Source organism: Microtus oregoni, unplaced genomic scaffold, assembly GCF_018167655.1.
Source record: "Microtus oregoni isolate MIOR12 unplaced genomic scaffold, Mior012 000004F_ref0000308, whole genome shotgun sequence".
Lineage (NCBI taxonomy): Eukaryota > Metazoa > Chordata > Mammalia > Rodentia > Cricetidae > Microtus > Microtus oregoni.
In genome coordinates this window covers 11,452,239-11,479,122 of record NW_024543063.1, presented here as the reverse complement: position 1 = coordinate 11,479,122, position 26,884 = coordinate 11,452,239, and the positions used below count along the sequence as shown (strand labels likewise).

The window sequence follows — 26,884 nt, the reverse complement described above, 5'->3', positions numbered from 1 at the left end:
AGCCATTAGGATAAAACAGTATGGAATTTCCTCAAAAACAACTGCAAACAGACCCATCATGTGATTAGACAGTGCTCTCTACTGCACACAGAACTCGGGGGATTAAAATCAGTCTGTTAACGAGACGCCTGCACCTGTTACAGCTGGACAAGCTCCACGTATGGAGTCAGCGTGAACAGCTGCCAGCATCTGGAGAGAATGTGGTGTTCACACGGGAGAGACTCCCAGACAGTCTTAAAATGAAGGAGACCGCATCAGCGGAGACAACATGGATGAGCAACAACACAGCATAAAGCAAGCCAGGTCCGAAAGAGCTAGAGCTACACGATTTCACGTTAGGTGGCACGGGATAGGGTCCGACTCAGAGGGCGTAAAGTAGGAGGGAGGAGGGGGGCTGAGGCCATGGTGGAAATAAAATTTCAGTCAGGAAGAATAAGTTTAAGATGTCCATTATACAACACAGTAAGGCTAACAATATATTGAGTTCTCAAGAAATTGCTGAGGTCATACATTTTAAATATTCTTCCCACGAAAATGTATATGAGGTAACAGACATATCTTGACGCAGCCACTTCACAGGGCATATGTAAAACAGCACACTGCCTCTGAGATGATGTGCTTGTGTGTGGGTGCATGTGTGTGTGTGCGTGCGTGTGTGTGTGTGTGTGTGTTTGTAGCGCTAGAACTGGACCAACGACCTCACACATGCTAGACAAGCATTCCACCACTGAGCTACACTCACAAACACAAATATACATGATACTTTTTTCAATAGTCAAGTTTGAAAATGGTTAAGATTTTTTAAACAAACCAAACAAAGCTCTGCCAAGCACATACAGACCACCTGACAAACAAAGCCAGGAAGGAAAACAATAGTTACTTTCGTTGCTGCAGGGCAATGGGATGTGAGGCTCCAGGCCTGCATCTCTGTCACTCAGTTGGACTTTTAGTTCACAGGAATCTGAAGAAGAAAGGCCACAGGTGAGATCCCACAGAGCCTGCTCTTTCTCAGTTTCCACCTTCATCCCTCACCCTGATCTCATCTCTCGTTCCTACTTCTAGCCCCATCTGCACATGTGGCCACCCCATCCTGGGAGGTATTTGTGCTTCGTGAATCCATAGCCAACCCCTCTGACTCTTGTTTCTTAATTTTTCTTTTCCCTGGTAAGACTTTTCCATCTCTTTCCCTCTGGGGTTTCTTTTTCAACAACCGCCTCCAGGTCTCAACAGTGCATCAAGAGTTCTCTTTGCTTCTTTGTGCCTGAGCAGTTTTCTTCTTGTATCAGACACCAGCGCCTTCCTCTGCTCCCTCCCAGAGCTTGGCCCTTCATGCTCATATTCAGTCCATCTTACCCTCCGGCTCAGAACCTGGGCCTGGCGGTCTGGCTGCTTGGGGCCATTGCAGTCCATCAATGTCGTCGCCGGTGGTATCTTCTTTCACGTCTACTACTTCATAGAGGTCTTCTGAGAGTCCATTTTCAGATAAACTCACAACTGAAACAGATTTTGTTTTGTAACTATTTTATTTGCCCATCACATTAGGATCCACTAGGAAGAGAGAGGTCTCTCTAAGCCTCGAAGACTGAGAGACAGAGAGGATGGAGAACTGGGGGAGGTACTGAAGGAACATAGCGGGTAATGACAGGGTGATTAGGGTTGGAGCAGGGTTGGGCTGCAGCAGGGATGTGGAGCCATGGAGGGTGGTGCTGCTGCATCTGCTGCCAAACTGAGAACCAAGATAGGGATGGAGGAAGCCTGGGCTTTGCTGTCTTTATTCTCTAAATGCTTTTGCAAATGCCTCTCTTGTCAGAAATTCTGCGGGAAGCTGGCTGGAAAGGGAACTTGTCAAGAAAGAAAGCAGGGACCTGAGGCCGGAGGTAAGGGTCTGGGTAGGGAAAGAGTCCCAGAGCAAACAAATTCAGGGCTGACGTCCTCTCTTCCATTACAGAAAACCTCCCTTGCCCGTGGTGGATTCTGTCTGTCCTGCCCACTCTATTCCACCAACATCAATGGTATGTGAACGAATAATACAATATACAGTACCGTTTCATGGTTTTCATTTAATTCTTTGTCCACAAAGTTAAATTAGAGAAAATAATTGAAAAGTTAATTATAGAAGACTTAACATGCAATGTGGACCTGGGTGCACTTTATGTTACAATCTATACTGGTTAGACCCCATGCTTTTTACAGCCATGGGCGCGAGTACAGTCCTAGCCCCATTTGTGTCCATCACAGCCAGTGTCTCGGCTGGGTCAGACTAATGGACACATACATTGGTGTCTAATTGTTCACCCTGTGGTCCATCTGGGTGGTGGGTTGATAATTCTGTATCTTCATCCATCCCTGTCAATGGTATTGTTTGGATGTCATTACCAGATAGGGTTGTTCCAGACCACACAGACTCACCAAGAATTCACCTGTTTCTCTTGCATCCCTCCTCCCCCTGCATCTGGTCCCTCTACTCATCCCTAACCACAATCCCACCCTCTCAGTGCTTCTTATTCCCACACTATGCACCTGCAGAAGAACAATAAACAACACAGACTCAAATATTGCTATAGTCTCAAATGTTAAAATTTTGAATGAAAGATTTTAAGATATATAACAATTATTTCAGAGGTAACCCTGGAAAGAGATATCACAGTGGTCAAGAGCACTTGCTGCTCATGTGAAGGACCTGGGTATGGTTATCAGGATCCACATAATGGCTTACAACTGTTTGTAAATTCAGTTTCAGGGAATCTGACACTTACTTCTGGCTGCCTCTGAGGGCACCAGGGACATACATGGCATATATATATATATATATATATATATATATATATATATATATATATTGTGTGTGTGTGTATCACCCATAGAGATAAAACAAAAATAAGTAAATCTTTGATAGCATTTTAAAATGAAGTGTTAATTTTAAGAAATCTCTTCTTAAATGACATATCCCACATGAAATCCACACAGTAACCCTTCAAAGTGCCAGAGAGGTGTTTGCAAAGATGAGTCATGGAATAAAAAAATAAGTACTATTGCATACATACCACTGTGAATCTGAGGGATGGAGAATTGGCGATTCTCAGCTTGGGTTCCCTGGGTACTTCTCCAGCCTGAGGAATAATGGATTTCATAGTGAGTATCCATGTTAGACATCCTGAGAGAAGAAATCCCATTTATGCAGTGTGAGAAGCTTAGATTCTGGAAGCAGGTAAAATTGACACTGATGACTGAATAAGTTACAACAACAAGAAACAAGTGACATACAACAGAGATGAAGTACCAAACATGAGTATTGACACTCTTCATGGCATCACTTGATGTCCATCTGGAGCCTGGACCACTGTTACATCCCTTTTATAGGAGATGACTCCAGGGCCCAGAGAGGATAGATAACCTGCCTGGGATCACAGAGGCAGAATTTGAACCCAGACATTCCTAATCTGCCCTGGATCTTGAAGCACAATTGAATCCTAACAGTTGAGTAAAAATGAAAATTTTCATTTTCTGAAAATGCGATGAGACATCATTATTTTTAAGTCATTCAGAAGATTACCGCAATAATACCTGTATCAATATATCAAAAAGAATATAATATTCTTATATATTCATTATCATATTATAATATATTTATTGCTGTTTATACTTATAATTTAATTATAAGTTTTGTTTATAAACAAAATAATATAATATTCATTATGATCAATACATTGAATTTAGAGTATTCTAAATAAGTAATAGCTTAAGTATTTGTTAATTTAAGGAAGGTCAAGGGTTTAATTAAAGTATCAAAAGGAGACAGGTCATGGCAGTACATGCTTTTAATTCCAATAATCAGGAGGTAGAGGCAGGTTGATCTCTGAGTTCCAGGTCAACCTTGTCTAAAGAGCAAATTCCAGAACAGTCAAGGACTACACAGAAATTCTGTCTCAAATAATCATATAAATGAATAAATAAGTAAGGAAACAAACAAACAAGTAAATAAATGAAACATCAAAAGTTTTTCCCCCCACTGGTCTGTCTTCCCTAGAGAGAGACTCTCAAGCTGTTACCCTGGTAATGAGTGGAGGTATCATTTGGGAGGTCCAGTTGTGTCATGATCATATGAGCTGAACGCAAAGGGAAAATTCACTGCCTCCCCGATGTTCATGTTCATCATTTCTCTCTAACCTCCACGGGACAGAAGATCAGAGCATGTAGGCCATGTCTAGTCAGTCAAGAGAGCCACAGGTAGACAACTTTGAATTCAGGAATATGGGCAAGATGTACAGGAGATGAAGCTTTCCTAGTCAACCCTGAACTTGGAAAAGCTACAGATGCAAAAATGTCGTGGACATCAGAAACACAAGGAAAGAGAGCCCCCCCCCATGTGAGGTGTGTGGGCTGGTTTTGTTTTTTCAACAAAACAAGATATGATGATCTAGGAAGAAAAACTCTCAATTGAGAAAAATTCCTCCATCAGATTGGCTTGTAGACAAATCTGCAGGGGCATTTTCTGGACTGATGATTAATAACACCACTGGAAGGTTTCACCCCTGTATGGGTGGTCCTCAGATATATAAGACCGCAAGCTGAGCAAGTCATGAGGAGCAAGCCAGTAAGCAGCGTTCCTCCATGACCTCTGCTTCAGTCCCTGCCTCAAGTTCCTATCCTGATGTCCCTTCATGGTGGACTATAAACTGTAAGCTTAACTAAACCTTTTCATCCTCATATTGCTTTAGGTCATGGGGTTTCATCACAACAACAGAAAGCAAATGTGTTCGCATGGGATGAGACAGCAATGTTAACAGAGTCAAAGAGAACAGACCATCAGATGAGGAGGGACCTGAGGGTGATGAGGTCAGGCTTTCTTGACAGCAGCTGTCACCCTGTCCTGAGGAACAAAAATTAGATGTTCATTTCAGGAGCTGAAACAGGTTACTCTCTTTTGTCTTTATTATGTGAGAGCTGAAGGAGCCCTTGAAGCATCAATCCAGAGCCCATCTGGAGCTGATAAGCTCCCCATGATTCCCGAGATCAGACTCGAGTCATGAGAATAGGTTGTAAGGGTCAGCTCTGGCTGAGAAGTTCCTTCCTGAGCCACTTTAGTACCTGGTGGTGACTTGTCTTCATATCCATGGCTATAGGATGCCTGCATGTGCCCCCAGAGCTTCCTGACCCAGTGTCCTTATCTGAGTTTCTCCCAAGCAACATTTGTCATATCGAATCCATCTCTTCTAACATCAAGCGTAAAACTGTGACATACTAAGAAATGGCTGTTTTGGTCTTCATCCCCCTGTTTCTGGCCAGATTTTCTCAAATTCTGGATGAGTCCCCAAGTGATTAAGATGAAAAGAGTCAGTCTACCCTTGAGAATAGCTGACCTTCCTAATTACCACTACAGTGTACACTACAGATGTAAAGTTTGGAAATTCATTAGGAATGAAGGACTGGCTGCCAGGGGAACAAAACATGATGACAGCATGGGAACCCTGACCTCCAAGGTGAGAAGACCTAGAGTTGACTTGATCACATGGCTACTGATTTTATTCACCATGCCTGTATGATGGAACTTTTATTAAAGATTCTAGAGACTCTGTTCAGAGAGATTTGGGTTGACAAACTCCATAGTGCAGGAAGGGTGGTGTGCCCAGGGATGACAAGAGAGTGCTGTGTTTTCTCCCCATTATTCCTTGGGGTGTCTCTCTCCCATGTGGTTATTGTTCGTGTGCATATGTGTGTGGAGAGCTGAGGACGACTTTGGGTGTCATTCCTCAGGTGGCACCGACCTCTTTTTGTAGAGATGGAATCTCTCACTGGACTAAAGCTCATCAATTTTCCTGGGCAGTGATCTCAATGGAGCTGCCTGTCTCTGCCTCCCTGGTACTAGGATTATACCACCTGCCCCTGTGTCTTGAGCTGTTTTTTTTTTTTTTACACAAGTTTAGGGGGTCAAACTCAAGCCCTGTGCTTGCATGCACTTTTTGTAGAGATGGAGTCTCTCACTGGACTAAACCCTCATTGATTTTCCTGGGCAGTGATCTCAATGGAGCTGCCTGTCTCTGCCTCCCTGGTACTAGGATTATAGCTCCTGCCCCTGTGTCTTGAGCTTTTTTTTTTTTTTACACAAGTTTAGGGGATCAAACTCAAGCCACTGTGCTTGTATACACTTCGACAATGAAGTCATCTCCCCAACTCCCCTCACCCTAGCTGACTATTTTTGACCTATAACTTTTCTAATAAATTGTAAGCTAATGTTTCCTTGAGGTTCATGAGCTATGCTAACAGTTCTGTAGCCTGAGGGGCCATGGGTTCAGTTGACCAGAAGCATGGGCCACACCCCAGAATTTGTAACCAGCATTTCATAGTAGACTGTTGTCTTGTGGCACTGAAGCCTTTGTCAGAATATAATTACATCATAAGACACCTTGCTAAAGTCTGGAGAGTTGGTTGATGTTGTAAAACGCCATTCACAACACTTCTGGTGTCAGAGACCAGTGCATATAAGGGCAGCACAAATCAAGAACATTTCTCTTACAGAATATTTCCTCTTGGATGCCACTGTGGACCACACTGCTTCACCTTTCACAGTTCCATACTGGCCATCTCCTTCAGAGGCTTCTCTAAGACCCAACTGTTTCTGAGTAGTCAGTCTCTTTCAATCTGGCTACCGACACTGGTTCTTTGATCCTGGGCATCAGGCTGACTGTCTGTTGTCATGGTTGCTCTGGGTGGATTCTACATCTCACTAGAGGCTAATCACTTTGAATTTCAAGCACCCCCTCCTTCCAAGACTCATATATTAGAGGTCTGTCCCTCAGGATGGCAATAGTAGGTGTTGGTGCTACCTTTAACAGGCAGATTCGAGCTGAAGGAAGTTATATCATTGGAGGTGTATCCTTGAAAGACACAGGCAAATTCTCTCTTTCCTTGCTTCCAGGTCACCATGAGGTGAACAGCCTTGCTTCTCGCAATTCCTTGCTTTGGTGTCGTGCCCTACCATAACAAGTGAGGTCAAACTATCTGCACTGAAGTTCCTAATATCATGAATCGAAATTAATTGACTTCTCGGGTATCTTTTGTTTTTGAGGGAGTTTTACTACGTACAATTGGCTGTTCTCAAGCTCACAATTTTTCTGCCTCAGAATTTGAGTGCCCAGCTTCTCCTGGGTTTTGTGCCACCCCCCCCCCCCCCACTGCTTTCTGTTTTTCCCCAAGACACATTCCGCTAAGGATCACCTTTACTTTATAGTCTCTATGGCAATAAGAACTACTCTCCAGGTATAGTTACCTTGTTCAAGACTGAGTTGTGAGTTCCGGTCCCTTCTATCAATTTCTTTGGACCACAATTTGTTCTGTGGCAAGACTGAAATGGGAGGGAGAGTGAGTAAGAGAAAGAAGCCATTAGAGATCTCTAGCAGGGATAAGGGGCAGCATTTCTGCATTGCACATTTAGGAATTTCCAGTCTTCCCATCACTCCAAGTTCAGTGTGTCCCACATACAGAGTTCACCCATCATGTCCTGGGACAGGGAAGACTCCACAAGGGAGATTTTATGCTTCCCATACAGAAAGGAGACACTCAAGTCAGAACAAAAAAGTAGAAGGTACATTTGTACCTATTCCAGTGTTCAGAGGGCAGAGAAGGTAGATGTCAAGACAGAAAAAAAAATAGAAGCTAAATATAACTTCCAGGCTGTCATAAGTATAAGAAAGAGGGTCTTTCCTGGAGGGAAGGTCTAGGATCTGGAAGCTTGATGATGGACAGGCTTTAAAGATGGACAAGATGGGGCTGAAGAACTGGCTCACACATTGTTGATTTCTATGAGCATGTGGTGCTAAGCTAAGATGGATCCTGCAACCCACAGCTGGGCTGTCACTCGAGGTGGGGGTAGTGAACCCGATGGACTCTTGTGTACAATATTATAAGGGCTCCACTGAAGAGACACAGCAGTGCTACCCTACAGGGACTGAGTTCTTCCTGTCCTCTTCTCCATAACCTGATGCTGATGGGGCTCTCATTATCTTCTCAGTCTAAATACCCAGTCTAGCAAACCTCGGGAATGTGTCAACTCTAACCATTAGATATAAGTGCTATGATTATGCATGGGCATTAGTTTTGTTAATTAGTACATTCCTAATCATGCTGCATTATATGACACCTGGTAGACATTTAATATATGCTTGATATATTAATGACTGGGATCTCAGAGGGGGATATTAAACCAAATTACCATTTTCGATTTCTTTGGAAATGGGTTCCAAATCAGGGTATTCCATCAGAATTCCAGGACTGAACACTACCCATAGAACATTCCGGTCAAATTTCTTCTCCAGTTCTTCTAGGGCTCTGTAGACCACCTTTTGTACAGGAACCAGGTTTGTACAGGAATCTTTAAAATCCTTAAAAAATTTAAAGGAGAAGGTGTAAGTGCAGGCTTCCAGGTCACAGAAAAGCTCTAGGAAGCAATAATAGTTAGTGTACCTCAATCCACAACAGACATATCTTCTAATGCAAAGTTTTATATTTGCATGGCTACTTCGTGAAACAAGTAAATATTTTTCTCTCTCAAAATACTCACTAGTGACTTTGAGCTTCCACCCCCATTTTTATGACATGTATGAAGGGCCACTTTTTGTACGAAAGGGAAACTTGGGTTACGGGTTAACAGTGGGGCTGGTGAGATGGTTCAGTGCGTTATAGGCGCTTGTCACCAATCCTGATGGTCTGAGCTCAGTCACTGGGATTCAGATGGTGAAAGTGGAGAACCAACTAGTCACAGGCTGGCCTCTGACTTCTACACGTGCAGAGCAGCAGGCTCATACACACATGTACACACAATACAAACATATACATACTTATAAGTAAATAAATAATATATGCAATAATATTTCTTGAATGGAGTGAAGGCGTAAGTCACAAACAATGCCACTCCAGTTTGGAATTATGATTAATAGGGTGGTATTTATTTAAAGGAGAAAAAACTTACAGATCACCGTCCCAGACAACAGCCCTCTGCACAACCAGGAAGGGAGTCTAGTCGCCTGCGGAGCAGGAAGTGAAGAGAGAGAGGAGAGGGAAGTGGCTGCTTTTTTGAAGGGAGAGAGACCACGCCCCAATGGGCTGGTATCTCAGCGGCTATAGGCTGGAGTGGAAGGACCTCCCGCAGCAATGGAGGTGCTGGAAAGATGGTTCATGGTTGGGAATACTTTCTGCTCTTGCAGAGAACCCTCATTCAGTTCTCAGCACCCACACAGCAATGCAGGAACACCTGTAACTCCAGTTCCAAGGGATTTGATGCTGATTTCTGTAAAATATGGGCACCAGGCCCACAAGTTTTATGCACACATACAGTCAGGAAAAACACTTGTACACATAAAAATAAAAACAGAAGTATTCCTTTTTATTGTTTAAAGGTTAACTAACATAGTAGGTGGCCAATGATGTTCTGTTACTTAGACACCTCCTGGCCTCCTGTAGGAAATGAGGTGTCCATTCCCTCTGACTGTGAACTCTGCTGGAGGCAAACAAACAAACAAACAAAAAACAACTGGAGGGCAATAGAGAGGGCCCAGTTGTTAAGCACACTTGCTGCTCTTGCAGAGTTCCCAGATTGGATTGCCAGCACCCTGATGATGTTCACAATCATCTGTAAGTCCAGTCACAGAGGATCTGGTGACCTCTCTTCTGACCTTCAGAGGCACCAGGGACACCGTGATGCATAGACATACATGAAGAAAAAACACTCATATATATAAAACAATCATAAAATGTTTTTAAAAATTTGTCCAAATAAAATACTCTATAGTTTGTAATATTCTCAGATATAGGTTTTTAAAATAGATATTAATTAAAATAAAATGTCCTCTATCCTGAGTGAGGTAAGCCAGACCCAAAAAGAGGAACATGGGATGTACTCACTCATATTTGGTTTCTAGCCATAAATAAAGGACATTGAGCCTATAATTCATGTTCCTAGAGAAGCTAAATAAGGTGAATCCAAAGACAAACACATAGGCATCCTCAGGAATATTAACCTTCATCAGGCGATGAAAGGAGACAGAGACAGAGACCCACATTGGAGCACCGGACAGAAATCTCAAGGTCCAAATCAGGAGCAGAAGGAGACAGAGCACGAGCAAGGAACTCAGGACCACGAGGGGTGCACCCACACACTAAGACAATGGGGATGTTCTATTGGGATCTCACCAAGGCCAGCTGGCCTAGGTCTGAAAAAGCATGGGATAAATCCGGACTAGCTGAACATAGCGGACAATGAGGAATACTGAGAATTCAAGAACAATTGCAGTGGGTTTTTGATCCTACTGCACGTACTGGCTTTGTGGGAGCCTAGGCAGTTTGAATGCTCACCTTAGGAGACCTGGATAGAGGTGGGCAGTCCTTGGGCTTCCCACAGGTCAGGGAACCCTGATTGCTCTTCGAGCAGATGAGGGGGGGGGGACTTGATCGGGGGAGGGGGAGGGAAATGGGAGCGGTTGTGGGGACGAGGCAGAAATCCTTAATAAATAAATAAATTTAAAAAATAAAAAAAAAAATGTCCTCATGGAAATTTCACTAAGTCAGTTCAATAAAATAATTCAACAGTAAATTAAAATCACTTTTAATTTTTAGTTTGTTTATCTTTTTAGTTTAGTTGAGTTTGAATTTTATGAACTCTATGGTTTAAAATGCTTGAGATATTGCACATCTATAGAGAACCCCTGTTCTGCTCTGGCTTTTCTTCAACAATACTCATCCAGAAAGCAGCATGAAACACCTTCCCCTCAGATAGAAGCAGGACCATCTCCTGAGGTCTCTGCTTCTCCTCCCCTTAATACATGGGGAGAACACTTCTTGAATTATTTACCTAATACATATCACTCCCAGGAAATGCAAGTTTTAAACCTGAGTCCAGAATTCTAATTTATAATTGATGAATGTATTATTGTAACGAATACCTCTACAAAGTGCTATGAAAACCTTGTCAATAATTCTTTGTCAGAAATTAGGTTGGGGTGCTGGAGAGTTGGCTTCTGGTTAAGAAGATGTGTTACTATAATAGAGGATCCAGGGTGATTCCCAGCACCCACATCAGATGACTCACAACTGCATGTAACTCCCAATCCAGGGAATCTAGAGCTCTTTTCTGGACTCTGTAGGCACCAGCACATATGTGAACACACACACAAACACGCACATGAGCATGCAAAAGCACAAAAACATACATTCACATGAGAAATAAAATCTTACTTTTTAAGTTAAGTCCAACTTTAAAAACCTGCCAATCATCCAGTCTGGCTCCAAAATATCAAAGTGTAACTTAAATAACAAAGTGTTTCAAGGTTAGAATATAACAAACCCCACTTACTGTGTACATTTTTTCAGTGATGAAATTGTTGTCACGGAGTACCTCAAGAAAAGGAAATGGCTTTTTTATTGCATTTGAAATCATCGCTTTCTGTCTTTTGAACTTCAGGAATACAGGATCAAAGGGAATCGTCTCTGTGGCCTCGTCTTCTGTGGACATCCTGGAGGGGGAAATACCATGGGGAAATGATAATCTGGTCCATCAGTCTATATGCTTGCGAAATGTAAGGTTTTATACATGAAAGAAAGACTGTAAAGGAGTAATATACATAAGATAGGTGGTCTTAAGTTATCCCCAATAAATACAATGAGTCAAGTCCAATAATTTGTCAAGTTTGGGGTTCAAGTTAGAAAGACCCTGCCTTGTCACTCCCAGAATCACACATGTGCACACACATACATATGCATCTGCACACGTAATTCATGCATGTGAATGTTTATGCATGCATGTATACTACATATTCACATACAGACAAAAATAAAGTGAAATATAATGTTAACTATGACTCAAAAATTCCACTACTAGGTGTTCTTATACAGGTGAAAAGGAATATTCTCAATAATTTATATGCAAATAATTCTCCTAGCATTATCGATAGCCAAAAGTTAGGAATGTTTGAAATGGCCATTAGTTTGAGTGTAGAAAAGTAAAACTGGAAATTTATACAATAAAATATTATTCCTCAATAAAAGGAACAAAATGCTAATACATTCTATGAGTGAATGAATCTCAAAAATTTTTCTTAATAATGGAAGACAAATAAAGATGGCCACACAATGTATAATTCCATATCGATAAAATGCCCAGAAACGAAATCTATAGAGACATATGTTTGTGTGGTTGCGTGGACTAATGGGACCAAGAACGGACTGTACACAGCTGTGGGGGGGTTCTTCTAGGGATTCCAAGTCCAAAGTTCCAAACTTGAACTGTGGTGCTGGTTGCAGGCTCTGTAAAAAGTCATTGGATTGTACATTAAAATGGGTAAATTTTAAAGCAAGTAAATTAAACTAAAAAACCTGTCAAAAATATGAAGTGGAAATTCAAAAAGGTAAGCAGATCAATAAAGGTGACATGCTGAATATTTTTTCCTCTGAGTATAGTAAAAGGTGGATATTTTGAATAACAAATACACATTGTGTTCTTACTGATTTGGGGTTTTATTTTTTTCTTTTATTTTTTTGTCAACTTGACAATGCTAAATTTATTTGGAAAGAGGAACCTTAATTTAAAAAAGGAAGACCTATGTCTGTATTGCCTGTGAGCAAGTCTCTGAGGAATTTTCTAGATTGGCGATTGATGTGGAAGGGCCCGGTTCACTGGGGGCATTGCCACCTGGACAGTTGGACCTGGTATACATAAGAAAGCAAACTGATCAAGCCAGGAAGCAGTGTTACTCCATAGTTTCTGCTTCAATTTCTGCCTCCAGGTTCCTGCCCTGACTTCCTTTGTTGAGGACTGTGATGTGGATGTGTAAGACAAAAATCCCTTTTCTCCCCAAGTTGGTTTTGGTGTTGGTGTTTATTACCGCAATAGAAACTCTAACTTAAACACTGTATGACTGGATGTTTCCCCAGTCTAAACAGGGATGTCAGGAGGTGACAGACAGCACTTAGGTTAAAAAAATATCTTGCTGATGTCACAATGTCTATGAGTTTAATCCCCAGCACAGGATGACCAGCCAGCAACTCCCCGCCCCCCCCAACAATAACTGGAGGATGAGGTCCTTACCCATGGACCACAAAACCCACATCTGAAGGACAAGAGATGCAGTCTCACTTTGACTGCTTTGCCCCTTGCTCAGGCTGGAACAGGCCTTACCAAGATGATGACCCTGGACCTAAGATTTCTTTCTCTATAATGAGGAAACAGAACCAAATGAGAACATACGGCTCCCCAGAACTCTAAGATGCCCACAGGAGGGCTCCCTCTGTTTTCCTCAATGAAGAACATTGATGACTCAGCAGCAGACCAAGGAGAAACAAAGAATGGGGCAGGGATAACATGCTAGGGGTGGAGCTGTGCCTCCACTATCAGTGGCATCCTATGGGAGATCCCAGTCTTCTGCAGTGATCTGCAAAGCCATGCTGTGCCTCCATCTGTCCTGGGACCACACTGACCAGGTCTTCCTAGCCAGCATTCCAGTCTGGACACAGAGACAGCTCACTCCTTAGGACAATATGCTGGCTCTGCCTCACAGCAAAGCATAACCTTGGCTCTACCCATCCAATCAGTCCAATAGCAAGGCGCACCATCTGGTCAGAGCCCAACCTATGGCCTCACCTAGGCCAACAGTCAAACTGGCCATCTGCCTAACTCCAGAGCATAGCTTCTAACCTGGACAAACGAAGAATCCTAAACAGCGCTAGGTCCAGGCTCAGAAGAAGCCAGCCTGTGTCACAGACACAATGTTTAGCCAAACTGACACTCTGCTAACTTCAGAGGAAAGTTCTGGTACTTGTGACTAAGGAGCATCTTAGCCTTGTTCATAAAACTCATGAACAGGAAACCAATGCAGAAATCCTTCCACAGATGTCAGACATTTCTTCTCATCTCAACAGGATGTTTCCAAGCAAGAAAGCTTCAACATTTGCAAAACGGTAAATGAGATGCATCGCATTCATACAAGGCAAACATAAACCATGTCCCCCAGCAGATACCCAAAAGGTATTGGGCAACCTCAGCATGTGTTCATGATAGAAATAAACCTCTCAAAATTCAGCCTAGAAGAACTGTACCTCAGTATAATAAGTATCGTATATGGAAGCCATGATGTTATTTTTTTTAATTTATTTATTTATTAAGGATTTCTGCCTCCTCCCGCAACCGCTTCCCATTTCCCTCCCCCTCCCCCGATCAAGTCCCCTTCCCTCATCTGCTCGAAGAGCAATCAGGGTTCCCTGACCTGTGGGAAGCCCAAGGACTGCCCACCTCTATCCAGGTCTCCTAAGGTGAGCATCCAAACTGCCTAGGCTCCCACAAAGCCAGTACGTGCAGTAGGATCAAAAACCCACTGCAATTGTTCTTGAATTCTCAGTATTCCTCATTGTCCGCTATGTTCAGCTAGTCCGGATTTATCCCATGCTTTTTCAGACCCAGGCCAGCTGGCCTTGGTGAGATCCCAATAGAACATCCCCATTGTCTCAGTGTGTGGGTGCACCCCTCGTGGTCCTGAGTTCCTTGCTCGTGCTCTGTCTCCTTCTGCTCCTGATTTGGACCTTGAGATTTCTGTCCGGTGCTCCCATGTGGGTCTCTGTCTCCTTTCATCGCCTGATTTTATTTTCAAAAGCAAAAAGCTTAGAGTGTTTACCCTTGTGGTCAGGGACAAGGAAAGGAACAAGATGTAATGGCGTAAATGAATGCAGACAGATTGTAAAAATATATACAGCTTTAATGGGGAAATAGCCTTACAGAACCACCGTTCCTGTGGCGACCAGGAAAGCAGAAGCAGCGGCTGGGAGCACACTTGCCAGATTTATAGATAAACTTTAGCCCAAGGCGAACATGCCCCCTAAGGGGCGGGACTTATCCCTACAACAAGGAAAGGACGTTCACTCTAGGCAGTGTCTCTTATACTGTGCTGAAAGGAAGAACAGAAGGAAGAAAAGGGAAGGATGGAGGAAGGCAGAGTAAGTAAAACTGAAAGTAACATTACTTTATATGTACAAAATTCTGAAGATCATACACACATATTAGTACTAATTAATAAATTCAGTGAAGTTATAGGGTACAAAAATCAACATTCATAGTGATACATGTGGAAAAGAAATTAAAAGAACTTTTTTAAAAGAGAGAGAGAGAGAGAGAGAGAGAGAATGACTTGCTGAAAAAATCATTTTGTACGCTGTCAAGATTTGCTACTCAGATTAGTTTAATAAAAAGTTGATTGGCTGGGAGCCAGGAAGAAATTATAGTTGGGATCACTAAACTGGGAAAATAAAGGGAAGAACAAGGGTAGAGTCCAAGGAGATGCCAGCCAGCTGCCAAGGAAGCAGGATGTGTAGAGAATGAGGTAGCAAGTCATGAGTCAGGTAGCAAAGAATAGATAAGAAACATGGGGTAATTTAAATCTAAGAGTTAGGTAGTAATAAGCCTGAGGTACTAGCTAAGCATTTGTAATTAACATTAGGCCTCTGGGTGATTATTTGAGAGCAGCTCAGGGACAGGAAACTCAGCCAACAAATGGCACCTACTGTGGGCATAGATCCACATAAAAAAGCATAAAAACATTTCTAAACACAGAGAGCCAGACTCACAGTCTCCTGCCAGTCACTTCTCCCAACAGCTGCCTGTGAGATGGACCCATCAGCCAACAGCTGTGAGCTAAGTCATGTGGCAGGTTCTGCAGTCTCTCATACAGTCCACAGTAGAAACTCTCCCAGACATTGCCTGCAGGCTTGAGAACTCTGCCACCCTGGAGACAGAAAAGTTTATAGATAGGCAGTAAAGACAGATTCAGGCAGAAATAAAAAACCTCCTAATGTGTTACAGTATGTTAAAATATATATATGCAGGCTTGGTAGAGAAAAGAAAGGGGTAGAAAAGTCCTTTAAAATGGAATAGAGTAATAAAAATATAATTAGCAACGTAAAGATGAGAAATACACAGAGTTTGGATACTGTATGTTAATATGATGGCTTTAAATTTTTTGGCTACTAAGACACTCTAGATTATAGTAACTGCTAGAATCAAGCAACCTATAAATTTTTAAATATCTTGACTTCAAAAGTTAAGTCAAAAGATGTGTTACTTTGGGGGAGAAGTTATGCTTTTATTTCCACAGGGAATGAGAAGCTGTGGATTCATTCTGGGTTAAAGAAAATTGGGTTTGCTCAAGGAACCCCCCACCCTGAAAAATCCAGGCTACAAACAAACAAAAAATAAATGTAAAAGAACTTCAAGATATGTGATATATATTTTACCTGCTCAAACGCATAGCAAAAATATCTTTACTGACCTGTGTACAGTGAACAATCTGTACTTGTATTAATACGGATATGTATGTTACCTTTAAAAGTGTATGCATTTTTAGAGTGAGAAAACTAAACACCAATGAAAATGATGATTCAGGTGATCTAGCATCCAGAAGAGCTACCAGGCTGCTAACTGTGATGATCCAGCCTCATAGAATACTACAGTCAAGACTTAATAATTATTCTAAATTTTCTCAGTGCTCCCAAAAGGTTACCAATGCCGCCAAGCAACAGGAAGTTGTCTAGAAATCTATGCCCATGGTCCAAATAAATTAATTATTTGGTTATGGATATTTATTATTGTTTAAGGGGGGTTGGTTACAAGTTGATTTTAGTTATGGTCAGAAAAAAAGTTGGACAAAATAGATTAGATTCATGAATCTCCTTCTGAAAAATAAGGGGTATATAGAAAGTATAAGACAGAAGTGTAGATTATTAAATCTACTTTCACACAAACTACTAGTCTTAAATATTTTACATTTGTATGGATTTTTGTATTTTGATACGAATTTAAAGTTCATTTTGCTGTGCAGTATGTATGTATCTAATCTTGTTTGGTTTTTTATGCTCATGTAATTCATTTAAAATATAACATATATTTAAAAATATAAATTAAGAGTCATCTATAATAGTCAAACATACTCATGTTAGATATGTTTTTAAGGTCATAAGCAGATGTATTTAGATAGATAGGTTGTCTTCAAGCACTTGAAAGACCTACAGAATATGGCATTGAATGTGTTTAATAACCAAAGGTTTTTTATGACAGTGAGACATGTCTACTCCTGGTAGCACCAATCTACTTCAGAGAAGATGATGGGTATTGAAAAACTCATATGAGTTTTCCTTCTTTATGACAAAGGCTAGTCATGTGAACAGAAACTACCCTTGCCTCAATTTCGGACAGTTACTGTCCAAACTGTACCAATAGAACAAAAATAAAAAGGTGACTGCTGTACTTTGCTAGGCCAAGGTAGGACAGCCTTTCAGAATTCCCTGCATTGAATTCTACCAGAACTTCCAAGAAGAGCTAATATCTATACGCCTTAATGTATTTCACAATATAGAAACAGAAGAGTCATTGCCAAATTCCTTTTATGAAGCTACAGTTACCCTGATACCAAAACCAAACAAAGACCCAACCAAGAAAGAGAATTACAGGCCTATCTCACTCATGAATATTGACACAAAAATTCTCAATAAAATACTGGCAAACCGAATCCAAGAACCCATTAGGAAAATTATCCATTATGATCAAGTAGCCTTCATCCCAGAGAAGCAGGGCTGGTTCAACATACGCAAATCTATCAATGTAATCCAGCATATAAATAAACTGAAAAAAAAAACCATATGATCATTTCATTAGATGCTGAAAAAACATTCGACAAAATTCATCACCCCTTTATGATAAAGGTCTTGGAGAGATTAGGGATACAAGAGTCATACCTAAATAGAATAAAAGCTATTTACAGCAAGCTGACAGCTAACATTAAATTAAACGGAGAAAAACTCAAAGCCATCCCACTAAAATCAGGAACACGACAAGGATGTCCACTCTCTCCATACCTCTTCAATATAGTGCTAGAAGTTCTAGAAATAGCAGTAAGACAACATAAGGGGATCAAGGGGATTCGAATTGGAAATGAAGAAGTTAAGCTTTCATTATTTGCAGATGATATGATAGTATACATAAGCGACCCCAAAAACTCTACCAAAGAACTCCTACAGCTGATAAACACCTTTAGTAATGTGGCAGGATACAAGACCAACTCCAAAAAATCAGTTGCCCTCCTATACACCAAGGATAATGATATAGAGAGGGAAATCAGAGAAGCATCACCTTTCACGATAGCCAAAAAAGCATAAAATATCTTGGGGTAACTCTGACCAAGGAAGTGAAAGATCTATTTGACAAGAACTTTAAGTCTTTGAAGAAAGAAATTGAAGAGGACATCAGAAAATGGAACGATCTCCCTTGCTCTTGGATTGGGAGTTCAAGTCCAGCCTGGTCTACAGAGCAATTTTGAGAAGAGCCACCACTACACAAGGAAACCCTATCTTGAAAAATCAAAAACCAAAACTAAAGAGCAGGGAAGAGCAATATTTCATATGCATGCCTAGTCCTCTGGAAGAGAAGCCAGTGCTCTTAACTTCTGAGTCATCTCTTCAGCTCTCTGATTTCTCAAACTTGATGAAAGGTTTTCAGAGAAGACTAGAAACACAAAACAACACACTATGGGTGAAGGGACGATCCAGAAGACAGAACAATAGAAAAGAATAGAGATGGTCTGGACATGGAACCTCCCTCATCCCTTCAGTCCTAGAGAGACTAACACTGGTGCACTTGCATGAAAATGTCAGAATGAAACCTGTTCCTCTCTGGGATGGAGTTATAGCTCAGTGGTCAGAGGATCTGAGTTCAATCCCCAGCATCCACATGGCTCACAGTCATTCATAACTAAAGTGTTAAGGGATCTAACACCCTCTTGTGCCATATGTGGACACCAAGCACACATGGGGTGCATTTACATACATACAGGTAAAACACTCATACACATGAAGTATAAATAATAAAACATTTTTCAAAAGAAAAGAATCCCAATACTCTGTAAGATAATGGGATGAAGAAAAGAGGGAGGAAAGGGGAAGGGAGGAAAGATACAGAAATGGAGAGAATATGAAAGTAATACATGGAGAAATAGTGACTGGGGAGTTCTCAAATGGATAAATGATGTCAACTTAAAAACCCAGAAAAATTTAAATAGGATCAGTAAAAAATCAACTATAAAAATAAAGACAGATTACAATAAAGAAGTAAGAAAAAAAATCTTAAGGAGGAAAAAAACAGCCCTCATAGGTTACTTCCAGGACACAGGCCATAAACTGTGAAAATGGGCTTCAGACAATCGATGGCCACCAGAACTGTACTGAGGGCAGATTCGAGCAATCTCTATTTCCGCTCATTGTTGAAAAAAATTTGGCACGGACATTAGAAGAACATGTTTAGATCCTGGATTACATCTTGTGGAAAGCTAAAAGTGCTGTGAACGGCCCAGGTCCAACCATCAGTGAGATGGGCTGTAAACCACAGCAAGCAGACAGTGAAGAAAGGACAGCAAACTGGAAGAACCTCACTTGGAAGAATGATCAGAAGACATTAGGAAATTGTCCTCAAAGCACCTCAAAACTGATATAAACTGGGGAGAAGATGGGCAGGAAGTTAACAAACGCAGCCTACAGAAGAGCTTACACAATCTTGTTGACAACCTAAGACCCCCCGTAAGATCCATTTTACCCCTCACACAATCTGTTTCTTTAAAACCTAGAAATTAGGGGATAGAGAGATGGCTCAGTGGTTAAGAGCACTGGCTGCTTTTCCAGAGGACCCAGGTTCAGTTCCCAGTGCTCACATGTTGACTCACAAGTGTCTGTAACTCCTGGGAGCCTAACCATACTATACCAGGCCTGGTGTGTTGCACAGACATACATGCAGGCAAATCATCCATACACATGAATTAATAATTTTAAAAACTAAATCAGGATTAGAAAGCTGACTCCGTGGATTGACCCACCAATATAAAGATGTGAGTTCAAATTCCCATAACTCACAAAAAGTCAGATACCACAGGCATGTCTGCAGTTCCAACAATGTCTGTAGCTCAATAGGAGATGGGGACAGGAGAAGCCCTGCAAGCTTCACCATGCAACCAGCATAGTGGGCACAGAGGCAAAGGAGAGAACCTGCCTCACACGGGATGGGAGATGAGGACCAACACCCAGTGTTATTCTCTGATCTATGCACATGTGCCATGACACACACACACACACACACACACACACACACACACACACACACGACTTTTAAACTTAGAAATACCAAAAAACAAACTTCACTAAAAATTTAAGTCCTTGTCATGTAGGAAGAGTTGGAGACAGCCCTTATGAATGGAAAGCTAAAAATCAGAAAAAGGAAAGCAGCAGGAGCAGTGAGAACTGGGGTGCCTAATGAGGTTCCAGTGCCTAAAATGGAAACAAGAAGAATAGAAACTTTCTCTGAATAAAGATAGACTAAGATCTATTACACAAAGACCATAGAACTGTGGTCAAAGAAATGAAACAAACACTCACGTCAGGCCTGATGGTGCAGGCCTGTAGGCAAAGGTACTCAGAAAGCTGCAGCAGAAGAATTACAGTTTTAAGATCAGTCTGGGCAACTGATTGATCCTTTCTCTCAAAATTAAAAAGTAAAAAGAGGGCTGTGGATGTAGTTCAGTGGTAGAGAACTTGCCTGGTAAACAGAAACTCTAGATTCCAACCCAGGTTCTGAAATCAGAGACACAAAACCACAAAAATGCTTGATTTTGTCAGTGCCCTTCGGTATCAATTTATTTGTGGATGCTTCTTTCTTACATGACTGATACTAAATTTCAATTTTAACTTTGTAGAAACAGAAATCACCAAACACAAAATGCGATGTAGTCACACAGGTGGGTCATACCCACAGTTCCCCAGGATATATAACATATGCACAGAAGAAGGAATAAGATCTGATTAATGTTCATGAAAACTAAACCAGTCCTAGGGGAGGAAATTTCCCAGCCAGTGCACAGAAAAAGCAACCAATTTCATACTCGTGGAGTTTTTGGAAAAAAAAAAAAGGCCCCTAAAGGAACTGGCACTTTAGTAGGTGTGGATTTGTTGGAAGAAGTGTGTCACTGTGGAGGCAGACTTTGAGGTTCTTTTTTCTCTAGCTTCGCTCAGTGTGACAATCAACTGACTTCCTGTTGCCTTCGAGTCAAAATGTAGGACTCTCAGTTCAAGCACCACATCTTCCTACATGCTGCCCCGGTCCCCATCCTGATGACAATGTACTGAAGCCCTGAACGTGTAAGCGAGCCACCCCAATGGAAGGGTTTTCTTTAGAAAAGTTGCCTATTTCATGGAGTCTCTTCATAGCAATAAAAGATCCTAACTAATACACAACTTAATACATAGAATGCAAATGAACACACATCTCCGTCACCTCTGCAGTCTCGGGCAGAGAGAGGGGAGACTCCTCATCTCATCTGCTATTGGCAGGAAGAGCATTGATGCTGCCTCCTCACAGGCCCTGTGGCAGCATCTACAAGCAAGTGGTCACTGCTGCCCTTTGTCTCAGGAACTCCACTCTTGTTTGTTTTAGACACAATGAAGTATCATGAAAGTAAGGAAAATGAATCACATGGCCACTGTCCTTACAGCATGCTGGTGACAGTGAACTGTGGTAGTGACCTTAATGTCCATCAAAGCAGACTGGTGTAAAACTCACGGTGAGGACTGGCAAGGTGGCTCAGTTAATGAAGGAGTTAGCAACCAAGGCAGATGACTTCGGTTGTACCCCAGAAATCACAAGAAAGAAGAACAGAACCAACTCCTCTACATTGTCCCTGTCACCAAGACACATGCATACATAAATAATCATAACTGATATTATGAATCTCGTCCTCCATATACAAGCACTCTGAATAGCAGGCAGCTGGTAAGAAGAAGAACGAAGTAAATGTGCAAACGTTAAGGTGAGGACTACGATAAGGTTTCTACTTTTTAAATAACCTAAAGCTCTGAATACAGAACAATAGTACAAAATGAAAATACTCATTAAATAGTTATGAAAATAAGTTACACAAGAAAAGCAAAGGAAAAGATAAAGAGTCTGGAGAGGTCAGCACTTAAGAATGCTGGCTGCTCATCCCAAGGGTGGGAGCTCAGTTCCCAGCACCCATGTCTGGCAGCTCAGAACCATCTGTACTACAAGTACAGTGATCTGATACCCTCTGCTGGCCTCCAAAGCACCTGACCTAATGGCTCTCTCAATCTCTCTCTCTCTCTCTCTCTCTCTCTCTCTCTCTCTCTCTCTCGTTCTCTCTCTCTCTCTCTCTCTCTCTCTTTGTGTGTGTGTGTCTGTCTGTCTGTCTGTCTCTCTGTCACTCTGCTTCTCTCTCCCACATGCACGCACACATGCTTGCACGCACACATACAGACGCACAGAGTATGTATGTTTTATAAGACAAAGAAGAACCAGGCATGATGATTGCGCCTTTCGTCCCAAAAGGCAGAAACAGGTGCATCTCTGTTGGGAGTCTCAGGCCAGCCTGGGCTACATAACAAGTTTCACAACAGCCTACATGGCACAATAAAAAGACAAAGAGAAGCTGTCTAATATGCCTAATATTTCTAATATGGCTGAACCCAAGCCTAGGAACTGTGGGGAGTGTGTATGGATGACAGTTAAAATGGTTTTATCCTTTCTATACTTCCACAAAGTTTGAAAGTTTATAAACCACATTCGATTATAAAACAGGCCTGTTGGTGCAGTCCTGAAACCCCAGTCACTGAAAAGACCCAAACAGCAGAGAGGATCACAAGTTCAAGGCCAGAGTGGGCTGTAGAATGAGTTCAAAGCCATCCTGAGAGACACAGCAAAACCTCAATTCTAAAGTCTTTAAAATAGGTAGAAATATATGGTCATGCCTACTCAAGGCCCTAGGTTCAATGACAGTAATGGAAATTTATTACTTCCTGTTCAGTAGCAAACACCCTGACAGGCACTGTTTCTGAGGAGAACATCTGATCACCACTGTGGAGCAGACAGAGGTCGACCATTTCCTTGTCAGAGGAGTCACCCTCCTAGGACAGGACGCTGACATGAAAATAAAAACGTGCAGCTTGCCATGGCTGCAGCTAGCAAGGGCCCATTTTTTTTCCTTCTTGATTCAAATCTGACAGTGAGAGCTCAGACCAGGAGTGAGACTGGGACATCTTCCTAGGTGACAAGTCCTGCCAGACAGGTAGGAGACCACGACAGAGGGACCCAGTTGCTGACCATGAGACTCTAATGTTTGAATTTTCTCCCTGAGGTGACTTAGTGAAAGCAGAGAGAGGCAGAGGGACTGAGAACACTCAGATTTCATGAGATAACAGCAGAGCCATGTCACAGAGGTCGCCAAGAGTCCCTGACAGGTGTGACCAGAGTCTCCTGACAGCTGACAGTGTTGCACACAAGAACGTTATGACTGTGGGTGATGGCAAGCTGGCCTCGTCAGCAGATATCTTACTCAGTTTTAAAAGCTCAGAGTGTTTTCTCTCTCTGTCTCTGTCTGTCTGTCTCTGATTCTGTCTCTCTGTATATCTCTGTCATTCTCTGACTGTCTCTCCGTCTCCATCTCTTTCTCCCCTCTTCCTCTCTCTTGTCTCTCCTCTCTAACTACAGTGCAGAACTGCTTCACGTCCAGGGCTTTGGACTGACTGAAGCTTTAGCCACTTAATCAAGACTCAGAATCACCCCAGCTGTCAGAGGGCAAAGTTACAGAGGGAGAAAGACTCACCTGTTGCTGAAGCTGCCACCTTCTGTCTCTCAATTCCTGCCAGGATCATGTGAGGATGAGCTCTGATCCTTGGTCTCCTCACAGGTTTTTAGACCCTGAACTGTGACCCACAATTGAGAGCAGGAAGTCAACCTGAGTACTAACTCACTAGGGAGGGCTCCACCCAGATGGTGAAAAGAGAATTGAAAGTATTTCTCTAATCTTAAATGTGCTGCTCTGAAATACTGTCCCTTCCTTCTTTCCTGCAATGTGGTGACAGGAGAGGGAGAAAGGGGAAGCCAGTGGATTAGTGGATTGCAAAGGGGCACAGCAAGGATGCACAGGGCCAATTATATTGTTATAATTAGTATAATGGTTGAGGGATGGGGAGGAATTTTATAGGCTCCGGGTTCTTCTTGAAAAAAAAAGAGGGATAATTGGATGATGGGATAATAGATTGGTATTTGTGAGTTATTGTTTTTAGACAATTATATTGGTATCGATTTTGTATATTGATACAAAGTTAAATTATATTGAATATTGTATGTGTTTATCCTTCTACCTCTGTTCAAAACATTGTTTATGTATTGACATATATATTTACCATATTGCAGTGTACACTACTACCTCTGATCAAGATACTTATACATTGTTTACATTTGAAGGTCATTGTTCTTATTTATTGCACAGTTGTTTATTTCCTTAGTCTTTAAGTTAAATAGGTATTGAGAATTACAGATCAATAGTCATCTATGTTTGTGATATTTATATTTAGGCTAATCAGGTTCTTTAGATACATAGAGATTATATTCAGTATAGATAGTATAATCTTCAACCTCTTCAAAGAGCTGTAGAAAATGGCCTTTAATCTAACCTAGAGTTCTGTGGTAGTGAGAGGCAATCACTCCTGGAACACCAATCTACTCCCGAGAGAATGTTGATTTTTCTTTGATGTATATGAAATGACCTTCTTCATCTCTTTTGATTACTTTTAGTTTGAAGTCTATTTTGTTAAATATTAGAATAACTACACCAGATTTTTTTCCAGACTATTTGATTGGAAAATCTTTTCCCAATCCTTTACTCTGAGTTAATGTTTGTCTTTGAAGTTGAGGTGTGCTTTTCGTATGCAGCAAAAAGATGGATTCTGTTTTCATATCCAATCTCTCAGCTGATGTATTTATGTGGGCAAATTGAGTCCATTGATATTAAGGGATAATAATGTCTTGTGATTTCTAGTTCCTTTTATTTTTGTTTTTGTTATTGTTGGTGGTATTGTGTGTGTGTGTGTGTGTGTGTTTGTGTGTGTGTGTTTTTCTCATCTTAGGGATATGTCATGTGGGGTTATCTATTGCCTGTGTTTTTGTTGATGTATCTAACTTCCTTGGGTTGGAGTTTTTCTTCTAGTACTTTCTATAGGGCTGGATTTGAGAATAGGCATTGCTTAAATCTGGTTTTGTCATGGAATATCGTGTTTTCTCTTTCAATGGTTATTGAAAGCTTTGCTGGATATGTTAGTCTTGGTTGGCATCTGTGGTCTCTTAGTGCCTGCATAACACCTGACCATGACCTTCTGCTCATTGTTTCCATTGAGAAGTTGGGCTAAATTTTGATAGGTCTGCATTTATATGTTACTTGGCCTTTTTTTTTTGCAGCTATTAATAGTCTTACTTTATTCTGTATGTTTAGAGTCTTAATTTTATGTGTTCAGGAAACTTCTTTTGGGTCCAGTCTATTTGGTGTTCTGTATGCTTCTTATATTTTTATAGGTAAGTACTTCTTTAGGTTGAGAAAATTTTCTTCTATGATTTTGATGAATTTATTTCCTGTGTTCTTGAACTGGACTTATTTTTCCTCTTCCCTATTATCCTAAAGTTTGGTCTTTTCATGGTGTCACAGATGTCATGGATGTTTTGTGTTAAGAATTAGTTGGAACTTACATTTTTTTTTTACCAATGAATCTATTTGCTCTATGATATCTTCAACTCCTGACATTCTCTCTTCCAACTCTTGTATTCTGTTGTTTATGATTGCATCTGTAGTTCCTTATCATTTACCCAGATTTTTCATTTCCAGAGTTCTCTTGGTTTGGATTTTCTTTATTGCCTTTTTTTTCAATTTTTATGTCTTGGACTGTTGCTTTCACCTGTTTGACTGCTTTTTGGGGGTTTTACTTTAAGGGATTTATTAATCTCTTCCAATTTTTAGTTCATCTTTTCTTCCATTTCTGTAAGGGACTTTTTCATTCCCTCTTTCAGTACCTCAATCATCTCCATAAAGTTATTTTTAGTGTCATTTTCTTCTACTGCATCTGAGTTGGGATGTTGTAATTTTCTTACTGTAGAACCACCAGTTTCTAGTGATGCTGTATAGCTCTTTCTGTTGTTTAGTGTATTTTCCCCTTGTTGTCTAACCATTTCATTATCTAATCAGTATGTGTGGAGTCGGTGCTTCAGTTGGTTATGTTGGGGCTGTGGCTCCCTTGAATACTCATTAAGGTACTGGCAGGGCTGATACTCTAGTGATCACTCCTCCAGATTCAGATGGGCCCAAGGTTCAGATGGTATCTCCTCTTGATGCAACTGGTGCCATGGTTCTGGTGGTCACTCTGCCAAGTGCACATGGTATCCTGTCTCTGCTGATTGCTGCTTTTGGTGTAATTGGGCCTGAAGCTAAGGCTCTGGTCATTGCATAGCTTCTGGAAGCCTCTGTTGTCACCATGGACCATGGTGGGTATTGATGCTGTCTCCCGGCATGGCAGGCTTTGAAACTACCCAATTGTTTTAAACAAGAAATTTGTTCTCTTATTTAGCAGTAATCATCAACATGTTTAGATTAAAATTACTCATGGAATTATACATAATTCCAGGCGTTAGAGTGTAATTCAATGGTAGAATGTTCAACCTAGCATAAATGAGGTCCTAGTTTTGATCCTTAACACTGGTGGAGAAAACATAACAAATAACTAGGACCCCAATAACATTAATTTCAATTCACTAAGTCTGGACTGGATCCAAGGGTTAAATGCTTAAACATTGTGAGAGGTTCTAATGGACAGTCATCTTGTGAGATCTCTGCCTCCTAAGCAGTGGTCCATGGACCAGAAACCTCAGCATCTGCCTCAGTCATCCAATGAGCTATCCAGAGTCCAGAGATGAGAACTCAATGTCTTATCTACAGCAGAGGAACAAAAGAAGTGTGGTTGTATCTAAATCTGGTGCCTT

The 26,884-nt window shown here is 41.3% G+C and overlaps 1 protein-coding gene across 1 annotated transcript in view; it reads right to left on the bottom strand.

The window, feature by feature from the left end:
- The window catches only part of LOC121446920 (nuclear autoantigen Sp-100-like), a 32,311-nt gene extending 5,923 nt beyond the window's left edge, over positions 1-26,388 (bottom strand). Inside the window, exons 1-9 of the mRNA XM_041649821.1 lie at positions 26,268-26,388; positions 23,682-23,703; positions 11,345-11,504; positions 8,210-8,378; positions 7,268-7,342; positions 4,805-4,870; positions 3,045-3,110; positions 1,354-1,494; positions 881-961 (exon numbers count right to left, since the gene is read on the bottom strand). Coding sequence (XP_041505755.1) covers positions 881-961; positions 1,354-1,494; positions 3,045-3,110; positions 4,805-4,870; positions 7,268-7,342; positions 8,210-8,378; positions 11,345-11,504; positions 23,682-23,703; positions 26,268-26,388 — 901 coding nt within the window. The remainder of the gene's footprint in view (positions 1-880; positions 962-1,353; positions 1,495-3,044; positions 3,111-4,804; positions 4,871-7,267; positions 7,343-8,209; positions 8,379-11,344; positions 11,505-23,681; positions 23,704-26,267) is intronic.
- Between the last annotated feature and the right edge of the window lie 496 nt (positions 26,389-26,884).